Source organism: Lepidochelys olivacea, assembly GCF_965140295.1.
Source record: "Lepidochelys olivacea isolate rLepOli2 genome assembly, chromosome: 7".
Lineage (NCBI taxonomy): Eukaryota > Metazoa > Chordata > Testudines > Cheloniidae > Lepidochelys > Lepidochelys olivacea.
In genome coordinates this window covers 20,078,932-20,097,428 of record NC_140417.1, presented here as the reverse complement: position 1 = coordinate 20,097,428, position 18,497 = coordinate 20,078,932, and the positions used below count along the sequence as shown (strand labels likewise).

At 42.9% G+C, this 18,497-nt stretch overlaps 1 protein-coding gene across 1 annotated transcript in view; it reads left to right on the top strand.

Moving 5' to 3' along the window:
- The window catches only part of LOC311524210 (uncharacterized protein C3orf20), a gene marked incomplete at its 5' end in the record, with an annotated part of 49,824 nt that overhangs the window by 14,934 nt on the left and 16,393 nt on the right, over nt 1-18,497 (top strand). The window contains 4 exons of the mRNA XM_084635090.1: nt 4,960-5,080; nt 6,347-6,602; nt 8,556-8,868; nt 10,950-11,066. Coding sequence (XP_084491216.1) covers nt 4,960-5,080; nt 6,347-6,602; nt 8,556-8,868; nt 10,950-11,066 — 807 coding nt within the window. The remainder of the gene's footprint in view (nt 1-4,959; nt 5,081-6,346; nt 6,603-8,555; nt 8,869-10,949; nt 11,067-18,497) is intronic.

The following is an 18,497-nucleotide window of genomic DNA, read 5'->3' as shown; positions in this document are numbered from 1 at the left end:
ATGAAAGGGTGGTTTTCTTCCAATTTCCAGCCTAGTTTCCTCATCTGAGGGGTGTAGCTAAACCGTGGGTTATGCTTCACCCACCCTTCCTATGCACTAGTGGTGACATTTACTCCAGGATAAGGGGGCTAGTGCCAAGCCTTAAGCACTTGAAATCCTGTGTTAAGGGTCTGGCTGAGTGGGGCTTTTATGGTACATAAGTAAGTAGTCAGCAGGAATAAACCTTGCATGGGACCTCTGTACTGGAGTGAATTGCCCCCTGAGCCCCAGGCATTACAGTATAGTGCTGTTTTGCTTGCAAATGCTTTTACCTCAGGTTTTGACTTATCAGCAAAAGCAAACATTACATTTAAGGAAAGTAGATAAACAATACATCCCCTTGTTTTAAGACTGGATGTTTTTAAATTGCTTCCCAAGGCTCCCATTGACCTTTGAAAAGTAACCCCTAGGAACTACATTGAAACCTACCTTAGAGACAACCCTCTCTTTTAAGAATCATTCCTAGGTCCTTCCCTAAATATTTATATTGTCAATGCACTTTTATAGAAAGACAGTCTTTCAATTAAAATGCTTTATTAGCCCAGAGGCTGCCTTCATAGGCTGCCTGAGTGACATATTTCTCCACCATTTGGTATTAATTGGGCCAGACTTTATACTTAGAAGTCATCATCCTCCCAGCTGGCATTTTTGTTTTTACTGTTTTCACTTTTAGAAGACAGATAAAATAAAATAAAAGGTTTATTCATCATACAGAGAGGAAATCTGTCAACTTCAAAACCAAACAGTATGTGGCAAATAAATACATGTCTTTACTTGCTGCTAACCTCTTAGCCAATTTAAGCTGAAAGAATGTTTGAAATCCCATTTCCTTTTAAAATCTTTTCTTTACTTTTTGCATTTCCCTCTCAGTGACATGCCCTCTCAGTGATATGGTCGACTTCATTTTCAGGTTTTCAGTGCTGAAAAGGCAGGACTGCAGGGGAAAATGATGGGAAAATGAATGTTACCATTGAATTAAGAGAGGGTAAAATCTGGGAAGCATTTTTTAGTGGTGATAGATTTGTAAAAGCTTGTCTAAATTTTGGGCCTGATTCTAGTGTCCTTTAAGAACTTTAGATTTGGTGTGGAATGCTAGCTTCATTTTTCTAGTATCTGAGAACGGGCCAGATCTTCAGGTGTAAATTAGTGTTGCTCCAGTGACTTCAGTTTACACTAATTAGGGATCTGGCCAATTTAAATCACATATATGTAGATGCTAGACATTCTGGATAGCTTTCAAAATGTTCTTGCTCTCCATGTTTGAAAATGCAAGTTTCACTGAAATATATAAATTTCTATGAAATATTTAAAAATCTATTCTCACTATTGTCAAGGAGAGTTTGCATTCAGTAGGAAACATTCTTCATAGGTCAGTGCTGAGTCAATATGGAACTGTTATGCTGTAGGAGGTCATAGAATTTAAGGCCAGAAGGGACCACCAGATCATCTAGTCTGACCTCCTGTATATCCCAGGCCACCAACACCACCCAGCACCTGCTTACTAAACCCAACAACTGAAATTAGCTCAAAATATTACAGCCCACAGAAGACTAGACTATTATGTGTCACAGGCAGAGAACAGGAAGGACAGGTGCACCAATGCCTGAGGCCCCTCAATGGCAACAAATTGTTTAGATGAGATGTACCCAAAGGATCCTGGCAAGCAAGCAACATCCACACACTGCAGGGGAAGGCCAAAAAAACCCTCAATGTCACTGCCAATCTGACCTGGGGGGAAAATCCCTTCCCAAATGCGTATATGACAATCATTAGCAAATTTGCGGATGATACTAAACTGGGAGGAGTGGTAGATACGCTGGAGGGCAGGGATAGGATACAGAGGGACCTAGATAAATTGGAGGATTGGGCCAAAAGAAATCTGATGAGGTTCAAGAAGGATAAGTGCAGGGTCCTGCACTTAGGACGGAAGAACCCAATGCACAGCTACAGAGTAGGGACCGAATGGCTAGGCAGCAGTTCTGCGGAAAAGGACCTAGGGGTGACAGTGGATGAGAAGCTGGATATGAGTCAGCAGTGTGCCCTTGTTGCCAAGAAGGCCAATGGCATTTTGGGATGTATAAGTAGGGGCATAGCGAGCAGATCGAGGGACGTGATCGTTCCCCTCTATTCGACATTGGTGAGGCCTCATCTGGAGTACTGTGTCCAGTTTTGGGCCCCACACTACAAGAAGGATGTGGATAAATTGGAAAGAGTCCAGCGAAGGGCAACAAAAATGATTAGGGGTCTGGAACACATGACTTATGAGGAGAGGCTGAGGGAACTGGGATTGTTTAGTCTGCAGAAGAGAAGAATGAGGGGGGATTTGATGGCTGCTTTCAACTACCTGAGAGGTGGTTCCAGAGAGGATGGTTCTAGACTATTCTCAGTGGTAGAAGAGGACAGGACAAGGAGTAATGGTCTCAAGTTGCAGTGGGGGAGGTTTAGGTTGGATATTAGGAAAAACTTTTTCACTAGGAGGGTGGTGAAACACTGGAATGTGTTGCCTAGGGAGGTAGTGGAATCTTCTTCCTTAGAAGTTTTTAAGGTCAGGCTTGACAAAGGCCTGGCTGGGATGATTTAATTGGGGATTGGTCCTGCTTTTGAGCAGGGGGTTGGACTAGATGACCTCCTGAGGTCCCTTCCAATCCTGATATTCTATGATTCTATGATTATGATTAGACCCTGAGCATGTGAGCAAGAACAAGCCAGTGAAGCATGAGAGAGAGAGAGAGAGAGAGAGATAGAGAGAGAGAATGCACGGTGCCACCTCAGAGCACTGGTTCATCCTGTCCAAGTTCTCATCTCCAGCTGTGATCATCTCTGATGCTTTGTAGGAAGGAGACAAAAAACCCAGAACACATTGCGGGGGGCGGGGGGACAGGAGGGCAAGATCCATTCCTGATCTCTGCAGGTGACTGGCTGAAGGCTTGAAGCAGGAAATTTTAGGAATATCCCACATGAACCAGAAGGGACCCTCACGGCTGCCAAGCCCTGCCCTCCACCATCACAAGCGACGCTGTCATACAATCCCACTCTTACATTTGTCCAGCTCTCTCTCAAAAATAATCCCTCCACTTATTTGATTCTCTGTGGACTTGGTCTCTTCTTTTACATACCACAAACTCTTCATAGTTAGTGGTCATTCTCACTTTGTACAGCACTGTAGGGTAACTTCAATGCCCTCTGTCTGAGTTAAATCCTCTCTAAAGTTCACCTGAAAACTTCAGTTTACTTTGTTTAAAATGGACACATTTCTACTCCGCTTTCCCTTTCCATAATTATATCCTTCAAGACGTCTCTCACTACAAATAAATACAATAATCAGCCTGTAGGAATATTTACCTCCATCTTTTATCCCATTTAAATTTCCATTTAAAACAAGATCACTCTTTCAGTTCTGTACATCACTTTCCTTTTCTCTGTATCCAACTCTGTCAAATTTTTCTATTTCACCTCTCACTGTAGTGCTTAATAATCGGTAGGAAAGAAAGTATATACACATTTATGCCGTATGCATAGTGCCTCTATTTTTTTAAGAGTTTTTGGTTTATTGTTCTAAATAAACTATTTTATGAAAAACAGTAATAAGTAACAATATCAGACCTACATCTTTATATGTCTTAACCAATATATATTAATTAATAAAATCCAACAATAAACCGAACTCTCTTCCCACTAGACCCAGAGACCACCCTTTCCCTCCTTCACATGGAAACAACCAGAAAGTGTTCATAGGGGTGAATTATGGAAATCCTAGATGCTAAGGGCTCCTTCCCCAAAGCACCCAGCATCAGGTACAGCTCATCCCTCTTACTGTGTACCCAGAGGATGCACATGTAACACCAGGCCCTGTAGATGCCAGTTTTCTTCCCATGTAGGAAACAGTAGTAGAAGCCAGGAGAAGCTCAGACAGGAAGACTACAGAAATCCCCAGACTTTCAAGGCTCCTTCCTCAAAGCAGTGAGTATGAGATACAGTCAGGTGTGAACTGATAAACCAGGGCCTCCTCACCTCTGAGATCGAGAACAGCAGTAGCCAGGAGGAGCCTTCACAGCCTCATGACACCATTTGCTCAACACTGAAACCTTGATGTTGGATTTGACCTTTTCATTTCATAGAAACATAGAAATGTAGGACTGGAAGGGACCTCAATAGGTCATCTAGTCCAGCCCCCTTCACTGAGGTAGGACTAAGTATTATCTAGACCATCCCTGATAAGTGTTTATCTGACCTGTTCTTAAAAACCTCCAGTGATGTAGATTCCACAATCTCCCTATCTGTCTGCACTTGTGTGCATAAAGGTCCTTCTACCATTCTCAACCAATCTGCAGGAGAGAGTGGCCTTTCAAACTGCATTTTTCTCTAGCTGTTCATGGCCCTAAAATAAAACTGAATCAAAAATTTAGTTTATAAATTCTAAAGAGCTGTGAGAATTTTAAGGCATTTCCATCCATAGGGTTTCAAGATGCGAAGGCATTGGAGAAAAGAGGGAGATTGATTATTTGGCTAACTTATTTTTGATGTCACGTTTCCATTGGAAAGGAAAGAGGAACAACACAGGAGGGATGTCATTAGGTGATTTAGCTCCGATATCATATTTCTGCTACCTAATACTGAACTATTATCAACAGAGGACAGGGATTAAAAGAGAAGACAAGGGAAAGTGAAATCATCACCTAGTCATCCTCATCCTGGGATGGGCTACCAGTTAAGTGGGTAAAAGATCCACTCTTTCTGTGAGACTTGAACACAGGACCTTGGATCATAACTAGGAAGTAAGACTGTTATCAACGGAACAGGTCTCTAACAGGACTGCACGAGCCTCCCCTCAATCATAATGTCATTCAAAGTTTACAGTGCTGGAAACGTGATTCTAATCTTAACTAACAATGGTTGGGTTTCTCCTTTCACTCTTTAAAGATACATGCAAAGGCAAGTGATGGTGAAGAGAAGGAACAACTGGAGAGAGCCTTGGAAGAGATTAAGAAGCGATTTCAGAAGACAGTGAAACAATTTATAAATGCCATTTTGATAGCTTCAGGTATCGTATTTTTTGCTGAGTGTCAACAGAGTGGTTACTCCTGTACATATGTATAATAAGTTCTGGTGTCTCCATCAAGGGACTTACAGTTTAGCTCCAACACATATTAATGCAAGGATGATGATGTAAGGTCAAAGTACTGGAGAGGCTGGGAGAGAGAATTGCAGAAAGGTTTTCTGGAAGAGATGGGCTCAAAGGAATGAGTTGAAGGGAAAGAACGATGTGGGTACTGAATAAAGCAGAGCAAATAATTGATTTCTGGTTTAGTGGCTGAACCAAAAAAAATCAACTTGGATTGACCCCAAATGGAAATGTTTTGGAGGTTTTTGCTGAAAGAAAAAACCTGAAAAAATCTTTTTTTGGGTCAAATGAAATGTTTTGTTAGACCTGAAATGGTTCCCCCTCCTGCCCCCAGTTCTTTGGTTTTGTTTTTGGGTGTCTTTATCCTTTTTTTAATTTGTTAAATTTCGAAACAAAATATTGTTTCAAAACTAAAAGTTACATTTCCAAAATGGAACGTATCAAAATGTGTTGATTTTTTGAACATCTTTTCGTTTTTGGAGCCAAAACTATTATCCCTATCTGACCTGAATTCGTGAATACATTTGACTGACACTGAATTTTGCAAGGAATGATTTTTTTCATCCAGAAAATTTCACCCAGCACTAGAGCTGAAGTTACTTTGATTAAAATATTTGAAGTCATTTAATACTGAAATATCAATGGATATGTTGAACAGCAGATTTGAAGGGGGTGAACTAGAAGACCTAATAGAAAATTTGAATAAAGCCATACAAGTTAGAGGTAGACTGAGTAACTCCAGAATACCTACATACACTTGGGAAGGTACATGAATCAACAAGTTACTCAGTGTCCCATTCACCTTTGGGAACCTTGTTCAAGTTGTCTTCCGGTCCCAGGTGAACATATCCCATTTTTGCTTCATCAAACTATCATGGAACTCAAGGCTGAGTGAACAAGATGCACTAATTTTAAAAAGTGACTTAAGAGCATCCAATATGTGCAGCCAGGGCAAGGCCAATCATGCACAACCTGTCAGAAAGAGGGGAGTGCAGGCATAGTGCTTCCAGGGCTGGTTAGATTTCATAGGTCAACAGCTAAACAGTCACTCTGGTTGTATGAATTTCTGCAGGCATAAAACTCTTGGGGCCTTTCAAACCAAAAGCCCAAACCATCCCCTTCAACTTGAGCTAAAGAAAATTCTCTAAACAAGCACATCCTTAAGTGTTGTTTTTTATTTGGCAGGTATGATTCCTATAGAATATCCAATTCTAGAAGGAGCAAAGTATGTCAAATTTAAAAGGAAGGAACCGTCATCTCAAGCCTGGGCTAAAAGAGTGAACGAACGTGCTCCAATAGCTTCAGAAATGAAAAGGCCTCAAAAACCTCCTAGCAGACCAATTGACCAAAGGATTCCTCCCAAGCCTTCTCGCAGACCCGTGGATCAAAGGAAACCTTTCAGTCACTTGGATACCGTGACCCAACCAAAGCCTGCACCAAGGTTTGCTTGGTGATGCCTACACTCTTCCTGGTTGGGGAGAGGACACAGTGTCACTGAAATTTTGGGTTCACAGTTTATATTGATCATAAAGGAAATAGTTGTGTGGTGAATGAGGTAAGCAGGCAGCTGGCAGGATTAAACTGGATTCTTTGATCCAGATCCTTAGTTGGTGTTCATCAGCATAGCTCTAATGGGTTCAATGGAACTCTGCTGACATACACTACCCGAGGAGCTGGCCTTTTACATAATATAATGGCATCATCTTGCCTTCTTTTTCAACCTGCTCCACTATTCCTGCTGCAGTTCCCGCTAGAATTCCTAAGTGCGTAGTACATTTATTCCTCAGTGGGTAGATGAAATCCCCATAAATCTCTATACACAGGAAGACTGAAGAGAGTTTTATGATCACATCCTACAGAGAACATTTAACATTTGCCCAGTTTGTTTGATGGGTCAGAATATCTGCACCACCACAAGCCCTAGAAATTGAATATTCCTGTAAGATAAAGCTTAGGTTCTACAAGAACTGGTAAAGGGCCATCAAAAGAGTGCTGGTATAGGCCCTGATCCTGCATTAGTAGAATCAATGGGAGCTTCACCACTGACTTCAAAGAGTGTAGGATCAAGCCTTTGTGAACCAGCTCAATCTGACCTGATGCCCGAGTATTAGTTTCCAAGGGTTTGTCTGCATCTGTTGGAGGATTCTTCCCCTCTGTCATACATTCCTGAATGAACACAACTGTTAGTGGGAGAGAAGTTTTGCATCTTCTGCCTCTCAAAGAGCCACTTTCCTTTGATGTTAGGGAATATGATGCTTTTTAAGTTGAGACAGCCCCAAGTTGCAAAATCAGGGTCTGGATGCAGGTTCAAAGCCTTCTGCAAAATTTGGGAGGTTCAACTGAATGGGTTTTTTGGTGGGTTTTTTTAAGCCTTTCTCTATTTTACATTGTCAAGGTTCCTCCCCCACTCTGAACTCTAAGGTACAGATGTGGAGACCTGCATGAAAACCTCCTAAGCTTACTTTTACCAGCTTAGGTTAAAACTTCCCCAAGATACAAATTAATTTTATCTTTTGTCCTTGGAATAACCACTGCCACCACCAAACTCTAACTCGGTTTACTGGGAAACGTAGTTTGGACACGTCTTTCCCCCCAGAATCCTCCCAACCCTTGCACCCCACTTCCTGGGAAAGGTTTGGTAAAAATCCTCACCAATTTGCATAGGTGACCACAGACCCAAACCCTTGGATCGGAGAACAATGAAAAAGCATTCAGTTTTTTTACAAGAAGACTTTTAATAGAAATAGAAGTAAATAGGAGTAAAGGAATCACCCCTGTAAAATCAGGATGGTAGGTACCTTACAGGGTAATTAGATTCAAAACATAGAGAATCCCTCTAGGCAAAACCTTAAGTTACAAAAAAAACACACAGACAGAAATAGTCATTCTATTCAGCACAATTCTTTTCTCAGCCATTTAAAGAAATCATAATCTAACGCATGCCTAGCTAGATTACTTACTAAAAGTTCTAAAACTCCATTCCTGTTCTATCCCCGGCAAAGCAGCATACTGACAGAGAGACACAGACCCCTTGTTTTTCTCCCTCCTCCCAGCTTTTGAAAGTATCTTGTCTCCTCATTGGTCATTTTGGTCAGGTGCCAGCGAGGTTACCTTTAGCTTCTTAACCCTTTACAGGTGAGAGGATTTTTCCTCTGGCCAGGAGGGATTTTAAAGGGGTTTACCCTTCCCTTTATATTTATGACATACTTGCAAGCCGACTCAACTTTTTAAAGGGTCAGATTTCCATGTCTTAGGCATACTGGAGCCTCTGCCTGAAATCATGGTAACAAAGTGACCTGTATTTAACTACGTTCTTGGATTACAATAAATATCTACTGTATATTATGTACTTCTGTTATGTATGTATCTAAACTGAACTTTATATGCCTTGCAGAGTTAAAACTATTTCAGCTGCAGGGGCACGCCCTGCCAGTACCTGGGCATCATCTATTGCTGACTGCCCAGTTGTGCTCCGGAGGCTGCTCTCCAAACAGGACACTGGCCTGGGCTGCAAGTGCGTCGTGAAAATTCCATTTGTTACTGACTTGGAGTTTGACAAGTTTATTTCAGCCCCCAGAAAGTCCGATCAGATCCTGGTGATCTTTGTCTTGTCATCCCAAAACCCTTCCTATTCTCCCTTCTTGGAATGGATGTTACAAAGCCTGTACATGGAAAAACAGCATGGCCGCCCATCCCCTTGTGTTCAGGTAAATTGTGGTTGGGGAGAAGGATCAGAGGACAGAAAACACACGTAGGCGACCCACAGCAAAGGGGGACTGCCTCGTGCTTTTCAAGAAACACAACGTTCAGATTTCAGAGTAGCAGCCGCGTTAGTCTGTATCCGCAAAAAGAAAAGGAGGACTTGTGGCACCTTAGAGATGAGCATAAGCTTTTGTGAGCTACAGCTCACTTAATCAGAGAGTGAGTGACACTAGTGAATAGTATTAGACTGACAGTCTTGGGGATTATTTTGGGGAAGATCTATGGCCTGTGTTATGCAGGAGGTCAGACGAGATGGTCACAGTGGCCCCTTCTGGCCTTGGAATCTATGAATCTGAGACGGAAGAACTCTTCATGGAGAAGCTACAACACACAGCAGCAGCAGTTCAAGTTTTCTCATGCTGTCCACTAATGTGCTCCAACTTTGACCTTGGGCGCTGAGGAACCATTACTAGCGATGAGTGGGGGAGTTCAGACTCCACGTTCATTAAGTCACTGTTAAGTTATAAAATTTGTCCCTAAACTACTTGATCATTTCCCCTTGAAATGATAAATATGAGGCTTTCTGCTTACCACTGAGCTACAGAATGTCACTGGTGTGATAACATGCATAGACCAGGCAGAAGAGATGTCTAACCAACACAAGATGTCATTCTGATTGCTACCTTTATCTTTGTTATCTTTATTTAAAAGATAAAGCTTAATAATGACTGCACCCACATTTTGCAAACTAGCCACCAGGATGTGCTGCTGTTCTAGTAGAAACAACTGCAAGTGCAATTATTTTAATCTCACTAGGGGTCACTATTGATGTCTCAGAACCAGCTGCATGTGCAATTATATGGCAATTATAAGAAAAACAGCCCTTAAAGAGAGAGACTCAAACTGTACATCAGTGTCTCCAGTCCAGTTCAAATATTGAGGATGTTGCTACATCCGTATTATACATATTCAGAAGATAGGTTCTACTCAAATGAGAGTATCAGATTAATTACTGAGTTAACACTTTGTGGTGAAAGTCTTTCCAGACTGGATTAATAATAAAACCAAGCAAGTTTCACTCAACAGTGACAGTGAAATGGTATAGCAGTGTCAGAGCTCAGAGCCAGCATATATGTAAGGATTTGAGAATTGTATTTCCAACCGTTTTTATACACAGTCCTACAATTAAATGCTGGCCTGAGTTCCAGATGTGGTTACAGTCCTGTATATACACGACTCTGTGTCAAGTCTGCAACTCCCAGCATTCTTTAGCTTATCTGGCAAAGTGTCACAGTCAGCGAGAAGAAATAAATGATACAATCAAAGAGCATTTTGTGTACCGCTAAGGCTATATAAATGACATACCTCTTGCTGCAGTGCTTCAAGGGCCTGATCCAAAACAACCTTGCATCTGGCCACAAATGTGGCAGAGTAATTAGACTGTAATTTCATAACACTGTACTCCTAAACCCCAACCCCCACAAAAAATCAAAACCCCAACTCCTCCCCACACCTTGAAAAGGGAGAAGTGCCAGAGACTCCAGGAAGTCCAGCTGGGACTTTGATTGTTCCTATTGATTTTATATGGAAGGCGCTCAAATACTATGGTGATGTGCAGCAGTAGAAAACCCTCAAATAGACAGATGTCAACCTCTTCTGCTCCAACAAATGCAGTGCAGCAACTCATTTCTATCGAAACCTTCACAGATAAAATATTTTGGTGACCCCTGTTAACTAGTGCTATGTCACTTGTATCATCTAAAACTAGACTGGATATGTCCCTCACAAATACTGCTAAGGAGCAATAGCTTTTCGTCGTTGGGATTGACAAAAATCACTTACATTCTTCTCCATCATCAATTTCAGTGATTCTAACACATTCCATTTTAAAATTATAACAACCAACATTAGGGCTTTATTTTTTAGCTGAGACCCCCCCACTAGAGTTCCCAAAGACCTATTTTATTCTATTCAAGTTTTTATACTGTGCTCATCACTGTACTATTAGCCCCTTCCATTAGTGCATTAAGCCACGTGGCTACACATCTGTGACCTAGAAAGAATGAATGTGTTTGTCCATCTCTAGTGCAGGTGTGACCCTTACCGCTTGCTGAGGTACAACATGGACAGTGTCATGAGAAAAAAGCCCCCCCTGCCACCTCTGCTTGTGCGGAAGCATGCTGTCACTCCGGGAATGGTGCTGGTAAGTCTGGAAGTTTTGCCACTTGGAAGGACCCTGAACCTTTGGCTCAGTGACTCAGTCAGAACACTATGTCTCTATGATGTATGGTACTCATGGGTGACTACATTATACATAGTGCTGCCTGCCAGCCAGCTCCATTGTAAATGAGGCTGAGTACCAGCCTGATCTGAAGGAGAAAGAGTCACTGACTCATTAAAACATCTGTTTGTTGGCTATGAATCACATTACCTCTAGGAAGGATGGTGGTTTAAGGCAGGAGAGAAGTTCCTTTACAAAAAGTTGAGATGGGCCGAAGTTGCAATATTTCGATATGGATCCTGATCCAAACTTCCCCACATTTGGGTGGATTCAGATCTAATGTCATACAGTTCAAATCCATCTTATAAAGATGGGCCCACACCACGAATTTCCCCCAAAATTTGAAGAAGGCTGAATCCAATGCCTCTAAGAGAAACCCAAGGCCATGCTGTATATGTTCCTCCAGTGCATATCTTGTCTCCGTTCATTATCCATATGCATTACCAAATTAGGAGGTGAATGTGTGACAGGAGAGTGTCTACAACTGAAGAACAGAAGGCACTTTTCTGTTTGGTCACCAGTCATATTCCTGTTTGGCTGTAGAAGTCTTCCTTATTTTGTTTTTACCAATACAATAGCTATTCAGCTTCATCCAGCACCTTTTGTCCTAGGCTGTCTGAGCACAAACTTACAGTGACGTACAATCTATGTCAGGACTCACTTTACCCCTCCCTGAAATGAAGCCACTTCTGGGGTGGTGTGCATCAGAGCAAGACTACCCAGCCTAGCAAGACTACTGAACACTTTAGGATAGGAACTGAAGAATAACATATCTGGATGAAACCACAGTAGCAGTTTAGGGTGGCAGAATGTTACCCACACTGGAATTTGGCTAGGACACTGGGGTTGGCACCCTTATATTATGAAAAGTTTCTAAAGGGGTTTTAGTGACCACAAGTGGCCCTGTCTCACCCGAGTAATGGATTTTATTGTGAAATACTCACTCTGATTCTGCTCCCACTGAAGTCAATGGCAAAACTCCCATCTAGTGTTGCAGGGTCAAGCTGTCTATGTGGTAATATTGTGCCTATATAGCCCCCATCTAGCCTAACATTTAAGCACATGTCTAAAGTGAAATAAGTAACCCTAATGAGCACTCACTTATGATTAAAACACCCTACAAATAATAGACACAGCCATCTCAACCCTAACAGTAACAGCTACCTCACTGAATAAATAAGTATTCATCAGATATTCTAGATAATCCCTGTGGGTCAAATCTCTTGTTCACTTCAGTGAGAGTTTTAACCAAATAAGGACTTCAGGATTTTGCCTTCAATATGTAAGCACTCAATGAATTTCTATTAGTATAGACTCTTCAGCTGTTCTACTCCAAAAATGTGCCAGTCAGTGTCAGTATGTTGGCTATTCCTAATCATCTGATGACTGTGAATAATTTCACCAGCCCTCTCTGATATCCAGCCAAAACCCTGTCCTCACCCAGTCTCTGCTGGTACATGGCACTGTCTATCCAAAGATCACACAATTTACAATGAATCCAGTCTTTCAAGCTGCTCTGTGAAATAAGCACCATCTCCATTTAACAGCTTGGGAAACCGAGGCAGGAAGGAATTAAGGGCTTTGCCCATACTGCACACTGAGTCAGTGGCAGAGCTGGGACTAGAACCCACTTGCCAAAGGCCCACGTTTTGTACAGAAGAAATACCGTGCTATTGAACGGCTAGACATTCCACTGCTTTGGGAAGGGCTATTTCCATGGAAGTACAGTTCCCTTCTTGGGAGTCCTGGCTCACACAGGTTTTTATTTGGGTTCATTGAAAGAGGCGCCAAGTCAGATAAGGCTGTATAAGAGAGCCTTTTAATGAATGCCCTACTGTGTTCTAGAATGGCTCTTTTACAGCCCTGTAAATCTCTGACTGTGGAAGTGTAACACTCTTGTCTCACTGGACAGACAAGACCAGGGATTGGAATGGTTATAAGGCTATTATTCATTCCATTTAGCAACCAGAATCCATCGGCTGACCTCTGCAACACACTTAAGCTTATTGTTAACATACAGTCTGGATGTACAGGCAAATAAGATGTTATGGTCAAAACAGAGGTCATTGCAGAAGCATTTGAACTTCATGAAATGGTTTTGTTTGAAAGGACTTTGATTTGTGGAACCAAGAATTTACTGCTAAAGTTTTTCCAAAGGAAGGACCTAGATGAAGGGATGAAATTTTAATGACAGATTTGTTTAAGTGTAGTTATTAAAATAAGGTTTTGATCATTGTTTGACATGAGTAACTTTAAAGCACAAGGGAGGGGGGAGGATTACAGTTTTGAAAAGAAAACTAGGGATAGCTGAGGGAGACAGAAATATAGAAAAACTGAGCCTCGCCAAGGAAACAGCATGAAAATCAGGCAACCTGGAGTCTCACTGCAGCTTTGCTACTGACTCACTGTATGTCTTTGGGCAAGTCACTTAACTTCTCTGTGCCTCAGCTTCTCCATCTGTAAAATGGACACGATAATATTAATTTGCCGTTTTGTAAAGTGCTTTGATAGCCCGGAATGACAGCTGCTGAATAAGTGCCAGTTATTCCAATTGTGCTTGAGTAGGCAGATGTACAATAGCTCTTGCTCTGCCTGTTTAATCTCCCCTTCATGTGACACATTGCACCAATTCTCATCATGCCACTAAGCCCAGCTCCCACACCCTTGTCCCTGCCCCACACATTTTTTTATCTTTGCTGCCAGCAGTAAACAGATCCCGCACATGCCCATGTCTGACCCCATGAAATGCACCAAATCCCTTGGGAGGATTTAAAAAGCCCTGTGTGGGTGGTGGCAGGAGCGGGGAGAGGAGTGTCTAGGAAAGGTCCATTGGTCTGCTCGGCTGGGCTGCATGTTGTGATTTCTTCCTGGACAAATGCCACTGTTTGAAAATGTGTAAATGCCTCTTAACAGCCACTGCATTGGTGGGTATTATGTGCTCTGCTGAATAACTGAGCTGAGCTAATGCAGAGAGCTGGAGTAGAAAGCAAAATTGTAAGGCTCTCGCCCAGGGAGGAGTTCTTTGTCGAGGAGATTTCAACAGATGAAGCTGACGTTGGCCATTCCACTCCAAATGACCCTTCCTGATTCCCCTTCCTCTTCCATGACAGTTACAGAGAGACTGACTCTTACGGACTGATAATGGCGCTTTACCTTACCGAACCTCTTGCACAGGGCTGCTTGTTGATCTGTGCTCTACTAGGTACTAGTGTGATGGAAACCACCCAATTGTCTTTTGTGATGTTTGCAGAAATGAGATTGGTCCTGAGATGCTGTTACTGCCTGATATCTCCTTCATTCTCCTTAGGGTAGGCCTCCTGATCCTTGTACCTAGTGCTTAATGTGTAATGAAAGAGGTGTCGGGATTCAAGCAATTACGTACTTGAGGCTCAAGCAATTTTTTTTTTACTTTCAAAACTGACACAGCAAGCCCAGAGGTGCCAGGGCTATGAACAGCCGAGCCCAGAGGTGCCGGGGCTATGAACAGCCAAGCCCAGAGATGCCAGGGCTCAGCCCTGGCAAGCCTTGGCATAAATTAAGCACTGCTTGTACCCCCAGTGTAATTAGCACTGAGCTTAATAGTTCGTTAATCACTTGAAGAATTCTCCTGCCTAGCCCCACAGCAAAGAAATATCAGTTGGAGCAGAGCTGGACAAACACTGCCCTGAGGTTATTGTAAATAATTTGGTGACATCTAAATTAAGTTCCATTCCACATCATGCTCATCCCTTTCCCACAAACACTCCTACATGCATGCAAGCCATTTCTTTTCCTGTTTGTGCACAGCAAAAGCACTCAGGTAATACTCTGAGTACAGATTTGGGGGTAGAGAGGGTTTATCTGCGGACACCTGTGTGACTGTGTTTGCATGAAGGTTCACTATAGGAGTGCTCAGGTGGCCATCTTGAAATGTCTGTCAGGGCTAGAAACAGGCCCGTGCAACTTAGGTGACCAATTCTGTAGTGTGATTATCATATTGTGACTATCCCGTACTTAGAAGAATTTTTACACTGAAGACTTCCTGAACAAACGGTATGTTGGCATTTTGTTTGTGAATAGCCAACACACTTGTAAGGAATGCAATCCTGGCTGGACAATAAGAGTGTGGCTCCAAAAGACCAGACAAACCTTCCTCAGATCGTGCTGTCTCCACAGAAGTGGAAGGGACTTTTAAATGTCTAATAGCTGCAATCATTTTACTGAACTATTGCTTTGCCTGCAGGTGGGCTGGGAAATTAAATATTGCCCTGAAAGGGGCTTATGAGTAAATAGATTGATAGGGTCAGATCCTCAGCAGGTGTCCATTGGTGTAGCTTCATTGCCTCCTTTGGTTTACATGGAGCTACCCAGATTTACACCTGCTGAGGAATTGTCCCATAACATATAAAATTAAGTAGGGAATCTTGATTATTTTTCTTAGCACCTTCCTATTAGTTGTTTTTCCTGCTAAGTCCCTTCTGCCAGAAGCACACACAATGTCACCAAATGAGCTAGGAATAGAATCCAGGAGTCCTCATCCTCCATCCCCTGTTGAAGCTACCAGACTGTTGTTGGGGCTGCTTCAACACAGCTGTTAATTGAATGTCTGCTAAACTAGCTGAGGTTTGCTGCGGGATCTGTAGATGCAAAGAGTTGGACTTAACCTGATAACTGGTGAAAATGACGTTGTTTGCTATGAGCCTTCCAACAACAAGGCCCTGCTGTTGCCTCCTTCGATGGTGAACCTGAACTCTATCATCCGTAACATTCCTGTGGAACGCAGTTGTTGCAATTAAAAGTGGAAAAGGAGATGGTGCTGGGGATAACATGGTCCTTCCCCTTTCCAGGGCTTAGAAGCTAAGAAACAGACTCTTGAACATTGTGCAGGGTCTGATGGGCAACATAGATCATACATTGGGGACATTAAGCACTCTGGTTGGCTTGCTCCTTTTAGCAGACAGGCTGCTACATGTTCACTCATCTGTAGCTTGCAGGTGGTCACTGGGGACAGGCCAAATTAGACAGAGTTGCTCCAGCCTCAAGCTAATAAGCTAATTCATTCAACACTACTGCATTCCCTCAGTGCCTGCAGTCCCCTGTGCTCCAGAAGTTGATGAATACAGCAGCCAGAGATGCAAAATACTTGGGCACATTGAGACTGATTCCAATTTAGAAAGGCCACCCTGCAATGTGGAAGATATTTCAACTCCGAACCCCCCTATGTCTCCCACCTCTTTCACACAGAGGGTAGATCTAATGGGAGAAATCAGGATATGTATCTATAACTATGTCAGGAGACATCGAGTGGCGCATTAGCTTTGTTCAAATGAACGTGGAAACATCTACCCAATTGTAAAGTGTGGGTAGGCAGGATAGGAACACAGCAATTCAGCTTGAAAGTTTTTCAAGTAAATGGGTATATTGCACTTTGGTTTCAGACACACCTGCTCCTTTTCCAGATCCTGTAGTTAGATGCCTGATGTATTTGGTCTTCTAAACACGCAGCCCTTCTGGCTTTCCTTTTGTGAGAAGATATGAAAGTGCTGGTAGCAATCCTAACACCAGTGCTGGCTTTCAGTGCCTTTCTACACCCTCTGCTGCTGCTCCTCGCAGTTCAGAGAGATTAATCAGATAACACCAGAGGGAGCTGCTGGCGTTCAGAACTCAGGCCAGTTGCCCACACACGGCACTTTGACCAGAAGAGAGAGTAACTTGTGAGGCAATCAGTGAGCTTCAGCTTTGAAACAACCCTTTTCTTCCTCACACAGATGTACAAATAGAGCAAGTGTGTGATCCAGTAACCACCACTGACAATTGACCATGCACTTTCCATATCTCCCTGCATTCTGTGCCCCACCATCCTGATCTCTCATCCTTCTACTCCCCTTTCCCGGCCCTCCACCCATTCACTCCACTCCTTTTGTCACACCCTGCATATATCCACCTACTCTCTGTCTCCATCCTATTGCTCTGACCTCACGTCTTCCTATCCCACCCTGTTCCCCCTAATTATCACTCCCCTAATCGTTATGCTCCTTCAGTCTCCACCCTGCTGCTCTGATCTCATATCCACTGACTCACTCTACTCCACAGGTCTCCACACATGTTGTCCCCCACATCCACTTGCCATCTCACTTCTCCACCTGTCTTTGCCACCTTCATTCCAGATCTCCTCCCCACGGTGGTCTACAGCTGGAGCAGGGTGGCTCCTTCATTTGTGCTACCCCTGGGCTGTGTTCCACTGAATCACTTCTCCTCCGTTAAGTCTTGGCTTGAAATCGTCTCTTTCCCTTATGATTCTATGTGCAAATGACACTATGGAAAAAATAGAATGCACAGTATTGAATTGTAATGCATCTTCTTCTGCACTGCCCCAATCAGGGAACAGAGTTTTTAGGGCTGTCAAGGCTATATTAAGATTTCATATGGATCAGGTATATATCTATTCATTGCAAATCCTGAACGACACAAAAGCTGCTGCAGAATGTATCCTGCTGTAAGTAGAAGGTGGAAGTTGAAGGACCATGCTGTGCCTAGCAGGAGGCTCAGCCCAGGAGAGGTGGGTGCAAAGGTAGCTTTGTGATAACTCTTCACCTCTGATATTCCAGGCTACTTTGAGGATAGGGATTTGGCCCCCAATGTAAGCTAGAGAGGATCCTAAGGCTGTTCTAACTGATGGTAGTTGCCATCAGCCACCGCTAGGCTGTTCTGTATTCCACAACAAATGAAGTACTCCGTACTCTAGGCACTTCTCCCTTCCTGCCCTCAGCCAGCCCCTTGTGCTGGGGGCTGCACGGGAGTGCTCTAGGACTACCTATGTCACCCCCTTCCTGGGGGAATTCTCCACAGGCCCATTTCACCCCTTTTTGACACATATACATCACAGGAGTGGCATGAAGAAACGGCAGAGAGGGCCAGAAGACTCCCTGTAGTAGAGACTGATGAACCTCAGCAGACTCAGAGGTTCAGCTTGGGTTTATACCGAAGAATTTAGAACCCAGATTTGCAGAAAGTTGCAAATCTGGGCCCAGCTTTGGACTGATTTCTGAGCTAGAGTAGAAAAACCAGGAAGCTCTGGATTCACATGGTTTCTAACTAGGGATCAGACCATGCAATGTAAGCAGAAGTACCCATTACTAAAAAGGTTACCCACAATCCCCGGTTACCTGGAGGTTTCAGTTAAAATGGTCAGCAGTGAAACAGTTACGTTTCAGAGTTAACTTGTCATTGATTAAAAAGGGTGAAATGTTCATGTATATTTTTTGTGAAAAATACATCCCATTTTTCATCTAGCTCTAGAGCTGCTTGAAAACATTCACATTTTGATTTTTTCTCCAGTTAAATTGATGAATTTTTGCAAAAGTTTTTCTACAA